The sequence below is a fragment of the Oncorhynchus mykiss genome, chromosome 10 (genome assembly GCF_013265735.2).
Source record: "Oncorhynchus mykiss isolate Arlee chromosome 10, USDA_OmykA_1.1, whole genome shotgun sequence".
Classification (NCBI taxonomy): domain Eukaryota; kingdom Metazoa; phylum Chordata; class Actinopteri; order Salmoniformes; family Salmonidae; genus Oncorhynchus; species Oncorhynchus mykiss.
Window position 1 is genome coordinate 39,880,396 of NC_048574.1, and position 16,688 is coordinate 39,897,083.

The 16,688-nt window shown below is 41.9% G+C and overlaps 1 protein-coding gene across 1 annotated transcript in view; it reads right to left on the reverse strand.

The window, feature by feature from the left end:
- Nucleotides 1–13,333, reverse strand: part of ksr1a (kinase suppressor of ras 1a) — a 50,603-nt gene extending 37,270 nt beyond the window's left edge. Inside the window, 2 exon segments of the mRNA XM_021618434.2 lie at nucleotides 12,899–13,120; nucleotides 13,122–13,333. Of these exon segments, the coding sequence (XP_021474109.2) occupies nucleotides 12,899–13,120; nucleotides 13,122–13,160 (261 nt within the window). The 5' untranslated portion in view covers nucleotides 13,161–13,333.
- Nucleotides 13,334–16,688: the final 3,355 nt, after the last annotated feature.

The window sequence follows — 16,688 nt, forward strand, 5'->3', positions numbered from 1 at the left end:
GAAATGATTCATATCCCTCGTCTTATTCCACATTTTGTTGTGTTACAGCCTCAAATTCAAAATGGAATGAATTTTTTTTTTCTCTCAACACAATAGCCAATAATGATGAAGTGAAAACATGATTTTAGACATTTCTGAATTTCTTTCATGAAATCTCATTTATGCCAATACACGATAGAATCACCTTTGGCAGCGATTACAGCTGTGAGTCTTTCTGGGTAAGTCTAAGAAATTTGCACATCTGGATTGTACAATATTTTGCACATTATTCTTTAAAAAAATTATTCAAGCTCTGTCAAGTTGGTTGTTGATCATTGCTAGACAGCCATTTTCAAGTCTTGCCATAGATTTTCAAGACGATTCAAGTCAAAACTGTAACTAGGCCACTCGGGAACATTCAATTTTGTCTTGGTAAGCAACTCAAGTGTAAATTTGGCCTTGAGTTTTAGGTTATTGTCCTGCTGAAAAGTGAATGTCTCTGAGCATCCGTTGGAAAGCAGACAACCAGGTTTTCCTCTAGGATTTTTGCCTGTGCTTAGCTTCATTCTGTTTCTTTTTTTAAACAAAAAAAACCTCCCAAGTCCTTGCCGGTGACAAGCATACCCATAACATCATGCAGCCACCACTATGCTTGAAAGTATGGAGAGTGGTACTCAGTGAGGTGTTGGATTTGCCCCAAACATAACACTTTGTATTCAGGATGTAAAGTTAATTTCTTTGCCACATTTTTTCAGTTTTACTTTAGTGCCTTATTGCATACAGGATGCATGTTTTGGAACATCTGTCATTTAGGTTAGTATTGTGGAGTAACTACTAGGGTTGCGAAGGGTTGGAAACTTAACGGTCAATTTACAGAATTTTTCCATGAGAAGTTAAGCCCAGGAATTTGGGGAATTTAGCTTAAATTCATCAAAAAGGTTAGCTTATAACAGTGAACCTTTTTTTGTGGGATACACATAAGGCAATTCTAGGTCTTGTGGCATATTTTGGTTAAACTATCCCCAATTCAATGGAATTGCAACTCTCTGCATGCACAGTGCATTCTTCCACCACATGTGAAGTTCACTCTTCCATGATATGTACAGCTGATTCTCAAGATCTTGCACACTAATGAGATGCTATTGAGCCCACACTACTACACTGTCTGAGCCAAGGACTACATGCTTTCTGGTAAGTTATGATTACAATACTGGGTGGGGTGAATATATTTTATGACATACATGATTTTTAGTTAACTAGTGAATAGTAGCCTACAGCAAAGTGTGTTTAAATTATTTCTAACTTGTGACAATTTCTGCTAGTTAATTTTTGCTACCATGTGGAATTTAGCTTGCTTGAGCTGTTAATTCACCTGTTTCCATACATGTTTAATTTTAAAACATATATCTTAAAAGGAGTTTAATCTAACTGCTTAACTATTTATCTGTAAATGGAATTGTATATGTTTATTTTTTTATCATTTTTTCCTAATGTTTACAGGAAAATGCCACGGGCACTATCTGATGTGTGGAGACATTTCACTGCAGCTAATGTAGATGGAAAAGCTGTGTACATTTGCAAATACTGTGCCAAATAACTTGAAGAATGCAACAAAGATGCAGAATCATCTGGACAAGCGGATAAAGTTCCCTCAGCACTCAAAACAAAAAACCTCTGACAAAAGTCCCTCTACTTCTATTTGAGGTGTAAATGATGAATCAGACACCTTATCGATAGCAACAGGAATCAGAAGTTTTCTTGACTCAATGGAGGAACGGAGTCAGAGAAATGATGATGAATGTCTTGCTTGAGCTGTGTATGCAACTGGTTCACCTCTGATGCTCACAGGTATTGGAAGAGATTTCTGAATGTTCCTAGCCCAGCATACACCCCTCCAACCAGACATGCTTTATCTACTCATTTGCTGGATGCAGAGTTCAACAGAGTTCAAGTGAAGGTCACGCAAATCATAGAGAAAGCAGACTGTATTGCAATCATCTCTGATGGGTGGTCGAATGTTCGTGGGCAAGGAATAATTGACGACATCATCTCCACCCCTCAAACAGTATTCTACAAGAGCACAGACACAAGGGACTACAAACACACCAGTCTCTACATTGCAGATGAGCTGAAGGTTCATCAATGACTATGGACCACAGAAAGTATTTGAACTGGTGACAGACAATGCTGCGAACATGAAGGCTGCTTGGTCTAAAGTGGAGGAGTCCTACCCTCACATCACCCCCATTGGCTGTGCTGCTCATGCATTGAATCTGCTCCTCAAGGACATCATGGCACTGAAAACAATGGATACACTCTACAAGAGAGCCAAGGAAATGGTTAGGTATGTGAAGGGTCATCAAGTTATAGCAGCAATCTACCTCACCAAGCAAAGTGAGAAGAATAAGAGCACCACATTGAAGCTGCCCAGCAACTCCTGTTGGGGTGGTGTTGTCATCATGTTTGACAGTCTCCTGGAGGGGGAGTCTCTCCAAGAAATGGCCATAACACAGTCTCCCGACATGGACAGCCCCATGAAGAGGATCCTGCTGGATGATGTAAACTCAGCAAAAAAAGAAACATCCTCTCACTGTCAACTGCATTTATTTTCAGCAAATTTAACGTGTAAATATTTGTATGAACATAACAAGATTCAACAACAGACATAAACGGAAACAAGTTCCACAGACATGTGACTAACAGAAATCAAATCAAATCAAATCAAATTTTATTGCAATGGAATAATGTGTCCCGGAACAAAGGGACAGTCAGTATCTGGTGTGGCCACCAGCTGCATTAAGTACTGCAGTGCATCTCCTCCTCATGGACTGCACCAGATTTACCAGTTCTTGCTGTGAGATGTTACCCCAATCTAAAACCACGGCACCTGCAAGTTCCCAGACATTTCTGGGGGGGAATGGCCCTAGCCCTCACCCTCCGATCCAACAGGTCCCAGACATGCTCAATGGGATTGAGATCCGGGCTCTTCACTGGCCATGGCAGAACAATGACATTCCTGTCTTGCAGGAAATCACGCACAGAACGAGCAGTATGGCTGGTGGCATTGTCATGCTGGAGGGTCATGTCAGGATGAGCCTGCAGGAAGGGTAACACATGAGGGAGGAGGATGTCTTCCCTGTAACACACAGTGTTGAGATTGCCTGCAATGACAACAAGCTCAGTCTGATGATGCTGTGACACACCGCCCCAGACCATGACAGACCCTCCACGTCCAAATCAATCTCGCTCCAGAGTACAGGCCTCGATGTAATGCTCATTCCTTCGACGATAAATGCGAATCCGACCATCACCCCTGGTGAGACAAAACCACAACTCTTCAGTGAAGAGCACTTTTTGACAGTCCTGTCTGGTCCAGCGATGGTGGGTTTTAGCCCAGAGGAGACATTGTTGCCGGTGATGTGTGGGGAGGACCTGCCTTCCAACTGCCTACAAGCCCTCAGTCCAGCCTCTCTCAGCCTATTGCGGACAGTCTGAGCACTGATGATTGAGGCATTGTGCGTTCCTGGTGTAACTCAGGCAGTTGTTGTTGCCATCCTGTACCTGTACCGCAGGTGTGATGTTCGAATGTACTGATCCTGTGCAGGTTTTGCTACACGTGGTCTGCCACTGTGAGGACGATCAGCTGTCAGTCCTGTCTCCCTGTAGCGCTGTCTTAGGCGGCTCACAGTATGGACATTGCAATTTATTGCCCTGGCCACATCTGCAGTCCTCATGCCTCCTTGCAGCATGCCTAAGGCACGTTCAGCCAGATGTGCAGGGACCCTGGGCATCTTTCTTTTAGTGTTTTTCAGAGTCAGTAGAAAGGCCTCTTTAGTGTCCTAAGTCTTCATAACTGTGACCTAAATTGCCTACCGTCTGTAAGCTGTTAGTGTCTTAATGACCGTTCCAGAGGTGCATGTTCATTAATTGTTATGGTTCCTTGAACAAGCATGGGAAACAGTGTTTAAACCCTTTACAATGAAGATCTGTGAAGTTATTTGGATTTTTATGAATTATCTTTGAAGGACAGGGTCCTGAAAAAGGGATGTTTCTTTTTTTGCGGAGTTTATTTTAAGAGAGTGTGGTAAGCAGCCTGAAACCTATAGCAGTAGCCATTACACGGATTGAGGGAGACAATGTCATCCTGTCTGATGTTCAGACTCTGCTTGCAGATGTAAGAGAAGAAATCCGTACTGCCTTTCCCCTTCACTGTTGCTCCAAGCAGAGGAAAATGCAGTTCTGAAATAGATCAAAAGTGTGAAGACGTCTGCCTTAAGCCCATACACGCCTAGAGTACATGTTGGACACTAAGTATGCTGTCTCGCCACCTTGGCCTGGATGAGAGCAAGGTTCTTGGCAGTCTGACGAAGTACACTTCCAAGCAAGAACTTTGGAATGGAGATGCAATATGGCAGTCGTGCCAACATATCTCATCAGCCACCTGGTGGAGGGGACCTTGTGTATCTGAGACTCTTTCCCCTGTTGCTTCCATCATCCTCCAAATCCCACCAACATCAGCCACCTCAGAGCGCAACTGGTCTTTGTTTGGGAACACACACCAAAGCACACAACAGGCTGACCAATACAAGGGTTGAAAAATTGGTGGCCATCCGTTTGAATTTGAGGCTTTTTGAGCCTGATAACGAGCCATCCTCAACAAGGTTGGAAAGTGACAGTGAAGATGAGGCCTCAGAGTCTGATGTTCAAGAGGTGGACATTGTGGAGGTCCAGGGAGAAGACATGGAAGCCTGAGAGGAATACAACCAAAGCTTTAGTTTCTAGACTATCATTTTACAGATGAATGTTGAAATCTTTTTGGGAGATGCGATGGATCATTGGGGATCATTCAATATTCCCTTTATTTTGTTGTTCAGTGAAATCATCCCATATGAAGAGTCAACTAATTTAATTAAAGTTCAATTCGTAAATAAAAAATCTATTGGAAGGATTTACTAATTTGTAATTGTCTACTTATCATAAGGTAAAAGGTTTATGTTTCTGTCTCCATATATGGTAAATATATCCAATAAAAAAAACATACATTTAAATTGTATTAATATTAATTTGCATACATTTCCATTGTTTCCCATATATTCCCACAGAAATGTTCCACCTCTGAATATTCCCCAAAATGCGCAACCCTAGACACTACAATGTTGATCCATCCTCAGTTCTACTGTAACGGCCATTAAACTCTGTAAATGTTTTAAAAAGTCACCATTGGCCTCATGGTGAAATACCTGAGTGGTTTCCTTCCTCTCCGGCAACTTGAGTTACGAATGACGCCTGCATCTTTGTTGTGACTGGGTGTATTGATACACCATCCAAAGTGTAATTAATAACTTCACCATGCTCAAAGGGACATTCACTGTCTGTTTTTTATTTGTTTTTATTTTTTAAACACATCTACCAATAGGTGCTGTTCTTTGCGAGGCATTGTAAAACCTCCTTGGTCTTTGTGGTTGAATGTGTTTGAAATTCACTGCGCGACTAAGGGACCTTACAGATAATTGTATGTGTGGGGTATAGAGATGAGGTTGTCATTCAGAGTGAGTCCATGCAACTCATTATGCAAATTTGTACTCCTGAACTCTATAACAAAGGGGTTGAATACTGTTGACTCATGACATTTCAGATTTTCATTTGTTATTGAAAAATGAAAAAAATTCAAAAAGCATAATTCCACTTTGATATTATGTGGTATTGTGTGTAGGCCAGTGACACAAAAGCTCAACTGAATCAATTTTAAATTCAGGCTGTAACAAAATGTAGAAAAAGTCTAGGGGTGTGAACAATTTAAAGGCACTGTATAACCTGTAAGAAAGAAAAAAAAACGATGTTCAAGCTCTTTTAGAGTAACCTTCCCTACAAAGTATTTAATCTGTCCCTAGAGGCTGTTTGAATTATTATTGGATATCATCTAGTGTCATTCATTGCTAAAGTGTAACAGACATACTGATTCACAGCCACAGAGACAACGACAGGGAGACATAACAAAGAACAGGCCAACATGGAGACAGAAAGACAGACAGACAGAGGGGGTGTGTGAGAGATGTCAAGAGTCAGACAGGGATTAGTGTGTGAAAACTGAAGCACCACCTTGCAGTACTCCACTTGGAGAGCAAAGCACCATTATCTTTTCACCGGCAAGGCACACAGTAAAAAAACAGCCATGGATGGAGTGCCATAATAAAGCTCTTTCAGTAAGAATATAATGTGAGTTCAAGCCTCTCTTGATTGCGCTCAAGTGCGGGTCTCTGGGAGAGATGCCCCTGTTTTGCAACACAACTGTGACAGACACTTTAACCCGTCGTTATTCACTTCTCTCATTCATCACACAAATTAACTGATCAGTTAGGCCATTTAGCTGGATTGACAATTGATATTTTCCACTCTGCTGTTATATACGGGACTCATGAGAACACTTGTGGAGCCCTATGGGAGTGTCAAGCTGACAGGCTTGTCAGATTTCTGCCAGTTAGGATTTTATGGCCAAGCCCAAGACAGATCTGGGCGACTTATGGTTAACATCTCTCTCTGCTCCAATTGTCACTACAATCTTCTCAAACAAACAGATGGGGGTGATTCAACCCAGATGGTTCGGGCTTTTGGACCTGTGAAATACGGTGACTAAAACTAGTGCTTCAGTTTGGTGCTGTAATACTACTTATATTCTTTCCAGCATCCCCACATTTGTCTGGTTCAGGGAGTGTGTGAAGATGGGATCAGGGTATACAGTGGGGCAAAAAACGTATTTAGTCAGCCACCAATTGTGCAAGTTCTCCCACTTAAAAAGATGAGAGGCCTGTAATTTTCATCATAGGTGCACTTCAACTATGACAGACAAAATGAAAAAAAAAAACCTACATTGTAGGATTTTTAGTGAATTTATTTGCAAATTATGGTGGAAAATAAGTATTTGGTCAATAACAAAAGTTTATCTCAATACTTTGTTATATACCCTTTGTTGGCAATGACAGAGGTCAAACGTTTTCTGTAAGTCTTCACAAGGTTTTCACACACTGTTGCTGGTATTTTGGCCCATTCCTCCATGCAGATCTCCTCTAGAGCAGTGATGTTTTGGGGCGGTTGCTGGGCAACACGGACTTTCAACTCCCTCCAAAGATTTTCTATGGGGTTGAGATCTGGAGACTGGCTAGGCCACTCCAGGACCTTGAAATGCTTCTTACGAAGCCACTCCTTCGTTGCCCGGGGCGGTGTGTTTGGGATCATTGTCATGCTGAAAGACCCAGCCACGTTTCATCTTCAATGCCCTTGCTGATGGAAGGAGGTTTTCACTCAAAATCTCACGATACATGGCCCCATTCATTCTTTCCTTTACACGGGTCAGTCGTCCTGGTCCCTTTGCAGAAAAACAGCCCCAAAGCATGATGTTTCCACCCCCATGCTTCACAGTAGGTATGGTGTTCTTTGGATGCAACTCAGCATTCTTTGTCCTCCAAACACGACGAGTTGAGTTTTTACCAAAAAGTTATATTTTGGTTTCATCTGACCATATGACATTCTCCCAATCTTCTTCTGGATCATCCAAATGCTCTCTAGAAAACTTCAGACGGGCCTGGACATGTACTGGTTTAAGCGGGGGGGACACGGCTGTCACTGTAGGATTTGAGTCCCTGGCAGCGTAGTGTGTTACCGATGGTAGGCTTTGTTACTTTGGTCCCAGCTCTCTGCAGGTCATTCACTAGGTCCCCCCCCCGTGTGGTTCTGGGATTTTTGCTCACCGTTATTGTGATCATTTTGACCCCACAGGGTGAGATCTTGCGTGGAGCCCCAGATCGAGGGAGATTATCAGTGGTCTTGCATGTCTTCCATTTCCTAATAATTGCTCCCACAGTTGATTTTTTTCAAACCAAGCTGCTTACCTATTGCAGATTCAGTCTTCCCAGCCTGGTGCAGGTCTACAATTTTGTTTCTGGTGTCCTTTGACAACCTCTTTGGTCTTGGCCATAGTGGAGTTTGGAGTGTGACTGTTTGAGGTTGTGGACAGGTGTCTTTTATACCAATAACAAGTTCAAACAGGTGCCATTAATACAGGTAACGAGTGGAGGACAGAATATCCTCTTAAAGAAGAAGTTACAGGTCTGTGAGAGCCAGAAATCTTGCTTGTTTGTAGGTGACCAAATACTTATTTTCCACCATAATTTGCAAATAAATTCATTAAAAATCCTACAATGTGATTTTCTGGATTTTTCCCCCTCATTGTGTCTGTCATAGTTGAAGTGTACCTATGATGAAAATTACAGGCCTCTCTCATATTTTTAAGTGGGAGAACTTGCACAATTGGTGGCTGACTAAATACTTTTTTGCCCCACTGTATGTACGGCCTGGAGAAACACAGCTTCTGATTGATCATTGCTAGTTGAATGTCTATAAGGCAGGGTGAGCAGACCATAACGATCCAGTTTTCCTCAGTGATGGACATCCTGAACTAACAAGAAAACCCAGTGTGAAGGAAGAAGCGAAAGTGGCAGTGTGTGTGGTGACGGTAAAAGGCGTACTGTAGAGTGAGCCTAGAGCACCCACTCATTGCTTTCTATTTCTGACACTCACTTGAAGTCTTTCTTTGTCCTGAAACAGGTTTACCATAACTAGTGTTGCAGTTCAATGACCACTCAAGAAGTCCGAACCTTTTCACAACTCAGATGTTGAAGATGCATGAAACGTAAGGAAAATGCACTCTTCAAAAATCCCTGAAGGGAAGAGTAATAGCATGTGCTTTCCTCAAATAGAAACCTGACAATCTCATTCAAATGTGATGAGCATGAAAGCATATCAGTAGTATCATTCAATTTGCATAAAGAGTAGGTTATTGATACATCTTTGTGGATGTTGGCGACTGAATGCAGGCTGGACAAATGTCATGACAGCAGAGAATATTCTGAACAAAAATATAAGTGTTGGTTCCAATGTTCATGAGCTGAAATAAAACATCTCACACACACAAAAAAAAAAACTCAAATGTTGTTCACAAATTTGTTTACATTCCTGTTAGTGAGCATTTCTCATTTACCAAAATAATCCATCCACCTGACAGGTGTGGCATATCAAGAAGCTGATTAAACAACATGATCATTACACAGGTGCACAATAAAATGCCACAGATGTCTCAAGTTGAGGGAGCGCGCAATTGGCATGCTGACTGCAGGAATGTCCACCATAGCTGTTGCCAGAGAACTGAATGTTAATTTCTCTACCATAAGCTGCCTCCAACATCATTTTAGAGAAGTTGGCAGTACATCCAACTGGCCTCATAACTGCAGATGCCAGCCCAGACCTATGCCCCCCCCCAGGCCAACCCATGGCTGTGCCCCTGCCCCATCATGTGAAATCCATAGATTAGGGCCTAAAGAAATTATTTCAATTGACTGATTTCCTTATTAGGAACTGTAACTCCATAAAATCATTGAAATTGTTGCATATATATATATATATATATATATATATATACATACATACATACACACAGTGCCTTGCGAAAGTATTCGGCACCCTTGAACTTTGCGACCTTTTGCCACATTTCAGGCTTCAAACATAAAGATATAAAACTGTATTTTTTTGTGAAGAATCAACAACAAGTGGGACACAATCATGAAGTGGAACGACATTTATTGGATATTTCAAACTTTTTTAACAAATCAAAAAACTTAAAAATTGGGCGTGCAAAATTATTCAGCCCCCTTAAGTTAATACTTTGTAGCGCCACCTTTTGCTGCGATTACAGCTGTAAGTTGCTTGCGGTATGTCTCTATCAGTTTTGCACATCGAGAGACTGAAATTTTTTCCCATTCCTCCTTGCAAAACAGCTCGAGCTCAGTGAGGTTGGATGGAGAGCATTTGTGAACAGCAGTTTTCAGTTATTTCCACAGATTCTCGATTGGATTCAGGTCTGGCCATTCTAACACCTGGATATGTTTATTTTTGAACCATTCCATTGTAGATGTTGCTTTATGTTTTGGATCATTGTCTTGTTGGAAGACAAATCTCCGTCCCAGTCTCAGGTCTTTTGCAGACTCCATCAGGTTTTCTTCCAGAATGGTCCTGTATTTGGCTCCATCCATCTTCCCATCAATTTTACCATCTTCCCTGTCCCTGCTGAAGAAAAGCAGGCCCAAACCATGATGCTGCCACCACCATGTTTGACAGTGGGGATGGTGTGTTCAGGGTGATGAGCTGTGTTGCTTTTACGCCAAACATAACGTTTTGCATTGTTGCCAAAAAGTTCAATTTTGGTTTCATCTGACCAGAGCACCTTCTTCCACATGTTTGGTGTGTCTCCCAGGTGGCTTGTGGCAAACTTTAAACGACACTTTTTATGGATATCTTTAAGAAATGACTTTCTTCTTGCCACTCTTCCATAAAGGCCAGATTTGTGCAATATACGACTGATTGTTGTCCTATGGACAGAGTCTCCCACCTCAGCTGTAGATCTCTGCAGTTCATCCAGAGTGATCATGGGCCTCTTGGCTGCATCTCTGATCAGTCTTCTCCTTGTATGAGCTGAAAGTTTAGAGGGACGGACAGGTCTTGGTAGATTTGCAGTGGTCTGATACTCCTTCCATTTCAATATTATCACTTGCACAGTGCTCCTTGGGATGTTTAAAGCTTGGGAAATCTTTTTGTATCCAAATCCGGCTTTAAACTTCTTCACAACAGTATCTCGGACCTGCCTGGTGTGTTCCTTGTTCTTCATGATGCTCTCTGTGCTTTTAACGGACCTCTGAGACTATCACAGTGCAGGTGCATTTATACGGAGACTTGATTACACACAGGTGGATTGTATTTATCATCATTAGTCATTTAGGTCAACATTGGATCATTCAGAGATCCTCACTGAACTTCTGGAGAGTTTGCTGCACTGAAAGTAAAGGGGCTGAATAATTTTGCACGCCCAATTTTTCAGTTTTTGATTTGTTAAAAAAGTTTGAAATATCCAATAAATGTCGTTCCACTTCATGATTGTGTCCCACTTGTTGTTGATTCTTCACAAAAAAATACAGTTTTATATCTTTATGTTTGAAGCCTGAAATGTGGCAAAAGGTCGCAAAGTTCAATATATATATATATATATATATATATATATATATATATATATATATATATATATATATATATATATATATATATATATATATACATACATACATACATACCACACACACCCCCGGAGCACCAAGTTTAGGGCCAAAAGGCTCCTCAACAGCTTCTAACCCCAAGCCATAAGACTGCTGAACAATTAATAAAAATCTCCACTGGACAATTTACATTGACCCCCCTCCCTTTTGTACACTGCTGCTACTCACTGTTTATTATCTATGCATAGTCACTTCACCCCCAACTACATGTACAAATTACCTCAACTAACCTGTACCCCTGCATACTGACTCGGTACAGGTGTCCCATGTATTTATATTCGTTATTCTAATTGTGTTACTTTTTTTTGTTGACTTCAGTCTGTTTGGTAAATATTTTCTTAACTCTTCTTGAACTGCACTGTTGGTTAAGGGCTTGTTATGTAAGCATTTCACAGTAAAGGTATACACTTGCTATATTTGGCACATGTGACAAAAAGTTTGATTTGGGATCTTGAGTGTACAAAACATTAGGAACACCTGCTCTTTCCATGACAGACTGACTAGGTGAAAGCTATGATTCCTTATTGAGGTCACTTGTTAAATCCACTACAATCCGTGAATATGAAGGGGAGACCAGTTATAAAATTATTTTTTAGCCTTGAGACATGGATTGTACATGGATTGTATGTGTGCGCCATTCAGCGGGTGAACTGGCAAGACAAAAGTGCCTTTGAACGGGGTATGGTAGTACGTGCCATTTGCACCGGTTTGAGTGTGTCAAGAATGGCAACACTGCCGTTTTTTTTGACGCTAAGCAGTTCTCGGTGTATCAAGAATGGTCCACCAGCCAAAGGACATCCACACACCTTGACAACCGTGGGAAGCATGAGTCAACATTGTCTAGCATTCTTGTGAAACGCTTTTAACCCATGTCCAGACGAATTGAGGCTGTTCTGAGGGCAAAATGGGGCGCAACTCAATATTAGGAAGGTGTTCTTAATGTTCTGTACACGCAGTGTATATGCCCATGAGTATGTGATTGCTCTATAATAGGCTACATTTTCCGTATTATTTTATTACTTTGATATAATATTTTCCTACTAAACACTACCATATTTTGGGCCTAAAGACTGGAGCCGATATGTAGGCCATCACCCGTTGCGCAATTTAAACTCTGGTTCCTCAGAACTGTTTGCACACGCTACTCAACTCATCCCAGACACGACTGAAATTATTTTGTTCACACAGCCAGGTGCAGGGAACGCAGTAAAAAAACATATTGTCCTTAATTGGCTCAGAAATATACTCAGGGAAATTATCTAGATTATTGGCATGAGGAGCATTTACCATTGCCGAGAAATGCTCTGCTATTTCATGTTGCATTTCGTTTTGTCCCCAAACTTGGCTTGTCTGATGCAGAAATGCGGAATCGTGAACAAGAACATAATTAAAATGTGAGGAATTTGCCCGTTCCATCAACACGCAATACATTGCTGCAAAAATTCCGGGGTTTCCAGCCAAATATTTCACCTCGAGAAAGAGGTCACAGTAACCAGATCAACGTCAGTGACAATGTCCATTTATAGCTATATCAATAGTAGACAATGTGGGAAGTCACCGTGCATGTTTAAATGTAGGCCTATTCTTTAAATAATCATGTATAGCATCGCGCAATACAGCAAACAACTGCAGTGTATTGTGCAAAACATGAGGAAATTGATGGAGCGCCTAGCTTAGCCACCAAAGAAATGCAGCCCAGGCAGACATACGTATAACTCCGCAGTTTGGACCGCCGTATTTATGCGTTTTCAAGAGTTAATTACCTCTAAAGTACGTATCTCTTGCTGTGTGAGGTCATTGGACGCGGCGCATTTGGTCCGGAGCCCCTGTAAACTGGAGATGGAGATTTCAATCATGTTCTGGATGAGTTCGCATTGGTGTAGCGCGGCCATCGCTGCGCCACCGCCACTATCCCTCTCCGACTGCTCATCACTCTCGACCATCTTTCCAAATTTATCAGACACACTATCCATTCCTCGGCATTGGGCACGGCTTTAGGGGGTAGATGCGCTTTAAAATGCACATGCACCAGCTACGCAATGTTATGGAACTCAACAAAATGTCCCAAAATTGAGCAGAAAAAGCGCCAAATTCGGATATAGAAATAAAAATGTTCGATATCAATATCCTGGTCTAAAGCAATCCAAAGTCCAACAGTGTTCGGGTCCTTGCCGAGAGACTCTCTCCCCCTGCTGAAAGCTCTCGCCTAGGCTTTTATCGTCTGTCAGCTGTTGGAGACATCACGGACCCGTTGCAGGTCGGGAAATGAAGTCTTTTAATATGGCTGGGCATCCGCTGATTTGGGGTTTAATAAATACGTGTCTCAGTTTGGGCATATTGTCCTGACTAAACGTCGCTGGTTCTCTAGCCGGTTTGAGAGGACCAATAAAAATATTTTCTTATAAAGTCTTGCCAACAAATTATCCTCACCACACACACCTTGAGCTGAAGTATATCGCTCCATAGAACAAGAAGCGATGATGCCGAGATCTACTGCAGTATTCTACCCAGTCATATTAGCACAATAATACTCCACAACCTGTGAACTTGACACTTGCTACTTGACATGCTATAATGTGCAGAATTAGACCCAATCACATTGTGGAGTGAATCAGTGTGAGGGCCAGCAATGTTCACTCTGGATCTGTAAGCACATGTGATGTGTCCCTGGAATTCTCCATCTACATCACTTACCCTCTCCTCTCTTATTTCTGACACAGGACTATAAACAATGCCTTGCTTTCCTTAAACACACTGCCCGCATCCCACCTTAAATGAAATGACCAGGGTGCAGGGTTTCCCCATAATGTTAACTCTGAGAGGAACAAAACTGCACATGTATGAGAGTGGGAAGGTGATAGGATCACAAAGGCAAGATTTGAGCTGCGAGTCTGGTGAATGTAAGCCCTTATGAGTGAACCCTGTCCTGGATAAGCACATGTGGGTGCTGGCTTATGACTCCACACACTTAGACACTACATCGAGAGAGATCAGAGCACAAAATAAGCTATTTTAGTAGGCACTCATCCTAAATGCAGATTACAAGGTAATCCCCTATAAGGTCCCACTGTCACCTTCAGGGTATGTGACTGCTCTCCTCTTGCTTTCTCAGCCCCACATACCAATGCTGACTAGAGACACACACTGACATCAACGTGTGTCCTGGCTTAGACTCCGGAGACTCTGCCACCTTTTACATCACCTACACACTCAAAGAGTAGGTCTCGTTTCCAGAAACGTGCTCTCCTTTTTTTGTGTATTGGACTGAGCTTGTTACATTCTTGCCAAGGGTAAGGCACAGAGAGCATCAAGGTAAGCAAAGCAATTTCTCAAAGGTAGAATTCCCCCAAATTCAGCAAGGCCTCATTTACAGAAAAGCTGACAACTTGGTCTGAAAGCAATAGGACGAGTGAGGAAAGGAGGCACTTGTCAGCTTGTTGACATGACTTGCTGAGCTGAGGGTAGACACACACATCCTTTGCCAGCCCACTCGGCCTGGCGGCCTTTTAGGCGGTTTGTACTGCAGCCCCATTGGCCAGCCAGGCTGCTGCATCTTAGCGTAGGGGCAAGCCTCCCAGGCAGCGTTGCATCAGATTCAATCTGATTGCGTGTCCTTTTGTGACGGGGATCTCCTGAGCCAACCCTGCAGGTCTGAGGAGAGAGGATGAGCCCAGGAAGGGCCACAGACACTGGGACTGCTGCTCCATAACAACACGGCCTGCTGCTCCATAACAACACAGCCTGCCTGTTGTACAATCTAAATTGTAAAGTCTTGAGTGTGAGGTTCACATGTCTAGTTTAGACACACCGCATATGTAAAAAGGGACATTAAACATCCCAATCCCAACCTCGGACAGGGAGGGGGACACCAGAACCAGGCATGATCTGAGAAGCAGGGTGGACAGTCAGGCTTAGATTAAAGATCCATCTGCAGTTGCCATGCAATTAGCAGCATAAAGGTCTGACAGGCTTAATCACACCAACATGCATGTCACTCAGCCATAGCCAGCCCTGCTTGCCCAGTTGCCACTACAACACATACAGGCTGGAGCCCCCTTCAGGACAGGGGTGGCAATGACTACCGCGGGAGGCCATGCAGAGACAAAGAAAGACTGACGGCAAGGGAGGAATAAAGAATAGAACTACAAAACAGAAGAGCAAGGACAATCAAGATACTGGGGGTAATATGGTAGAGATTAGCATGATAACAAAAGAGAAAAAACACTGATGTGTCATACAGTACTCTCGGAAGAAATGCAATGAGGAAAAACTGCACATGGGATGCAGATGCGATGAAGCTAAATACATTTGTGTAGAGCACCATCTACTGGGCAAAGTAGGTTTGCCGTTAGAGCTCAGTGGGCAAACTCCAAAACCATTAAAGATCCAACGCAGCCGTGTTGATCTCAATATTAAATTATTTATGTAACATTTAAGTACTTTACTGTGATTGTTTTAAATGGAAATTGTAAAAAAATAAACCAAAATAGCTTCGTAGCAAAGAGCATTTTCTCAAGGAATAATTTTGCTAGGACAGTCTGGGGGTGGTCTGAGTGGGGAGGGGAAATCAGAAATCTAGCTGTTATTGGAAGAGAGGTTTGGAACTATTTCTTATTGGTTTATTATCTAATTTACCCCCTGGTGATGTCACCAGGCAGGCCAACACTCCATCCCACCAAAACAGGCAGAAATTTCAGGTGGTCATTTCAAATAACTAGTACACTAAAAGGGCATTATGATAATTTTCACAATATTGTTCCAACCTCTGTGTGGTAATATATATAAAACACAGAAAAATCACATCTTCTGCACTGGGCCTTTAACTTAGTTGAAAAAGTAGAGGCAGTGAGATTGAATAATTTTACTGAGCAGCATTGATTACTATCACAAATAGTCCTTGTCAAGTCAGGAGATGCATTGGACATGAGAAACTGAATAAAATGGCAACAGTTTACATTAGGCTTATTCCAGAGAAATAACCTGTGTAATTACTTTGTACCAAGCATGAAAGCACAGGTATTTACGTAAAACAGAAATAAAAGTGATATGTCTGACATACCATATTTAAAATGGTAAACACCATATTTTTAGGAATTAGAATACTAATTAATCCTAGAAATTTAATAGGATACCTATGGTAAATGCAGACTCAAATAGAGCACTTAGAAGTAAACCTGCAAAAAAATCAGTGGCAGTTCTCAGTCAGTGTTGATGTCACTTCCTTTAAATTAGGCATCTAGATACTTAGGCATGAGGCAACTCTGGCAGATCCTTCATTCACACTTAACAGGAAACAGAGACAATAGAGGGAAGGGAAAGAATGTCCGCTCACAATGTTATATTCTGGGAACTCGTCTTTAAACTACAGAGCATGGGAGCACACACTGGCACATACAACATACATCAGATATAACATGCCCTACTATAGTTCTATGTTGATTTAACATCTGTCACACAGAAAAAGACCAAGAACACGGGGTATAACACAACTGTATTATTCACGTAGCAAACAAAAGCAGTATAAGAAAATATTTGTTTATGAAAGTTATCTTG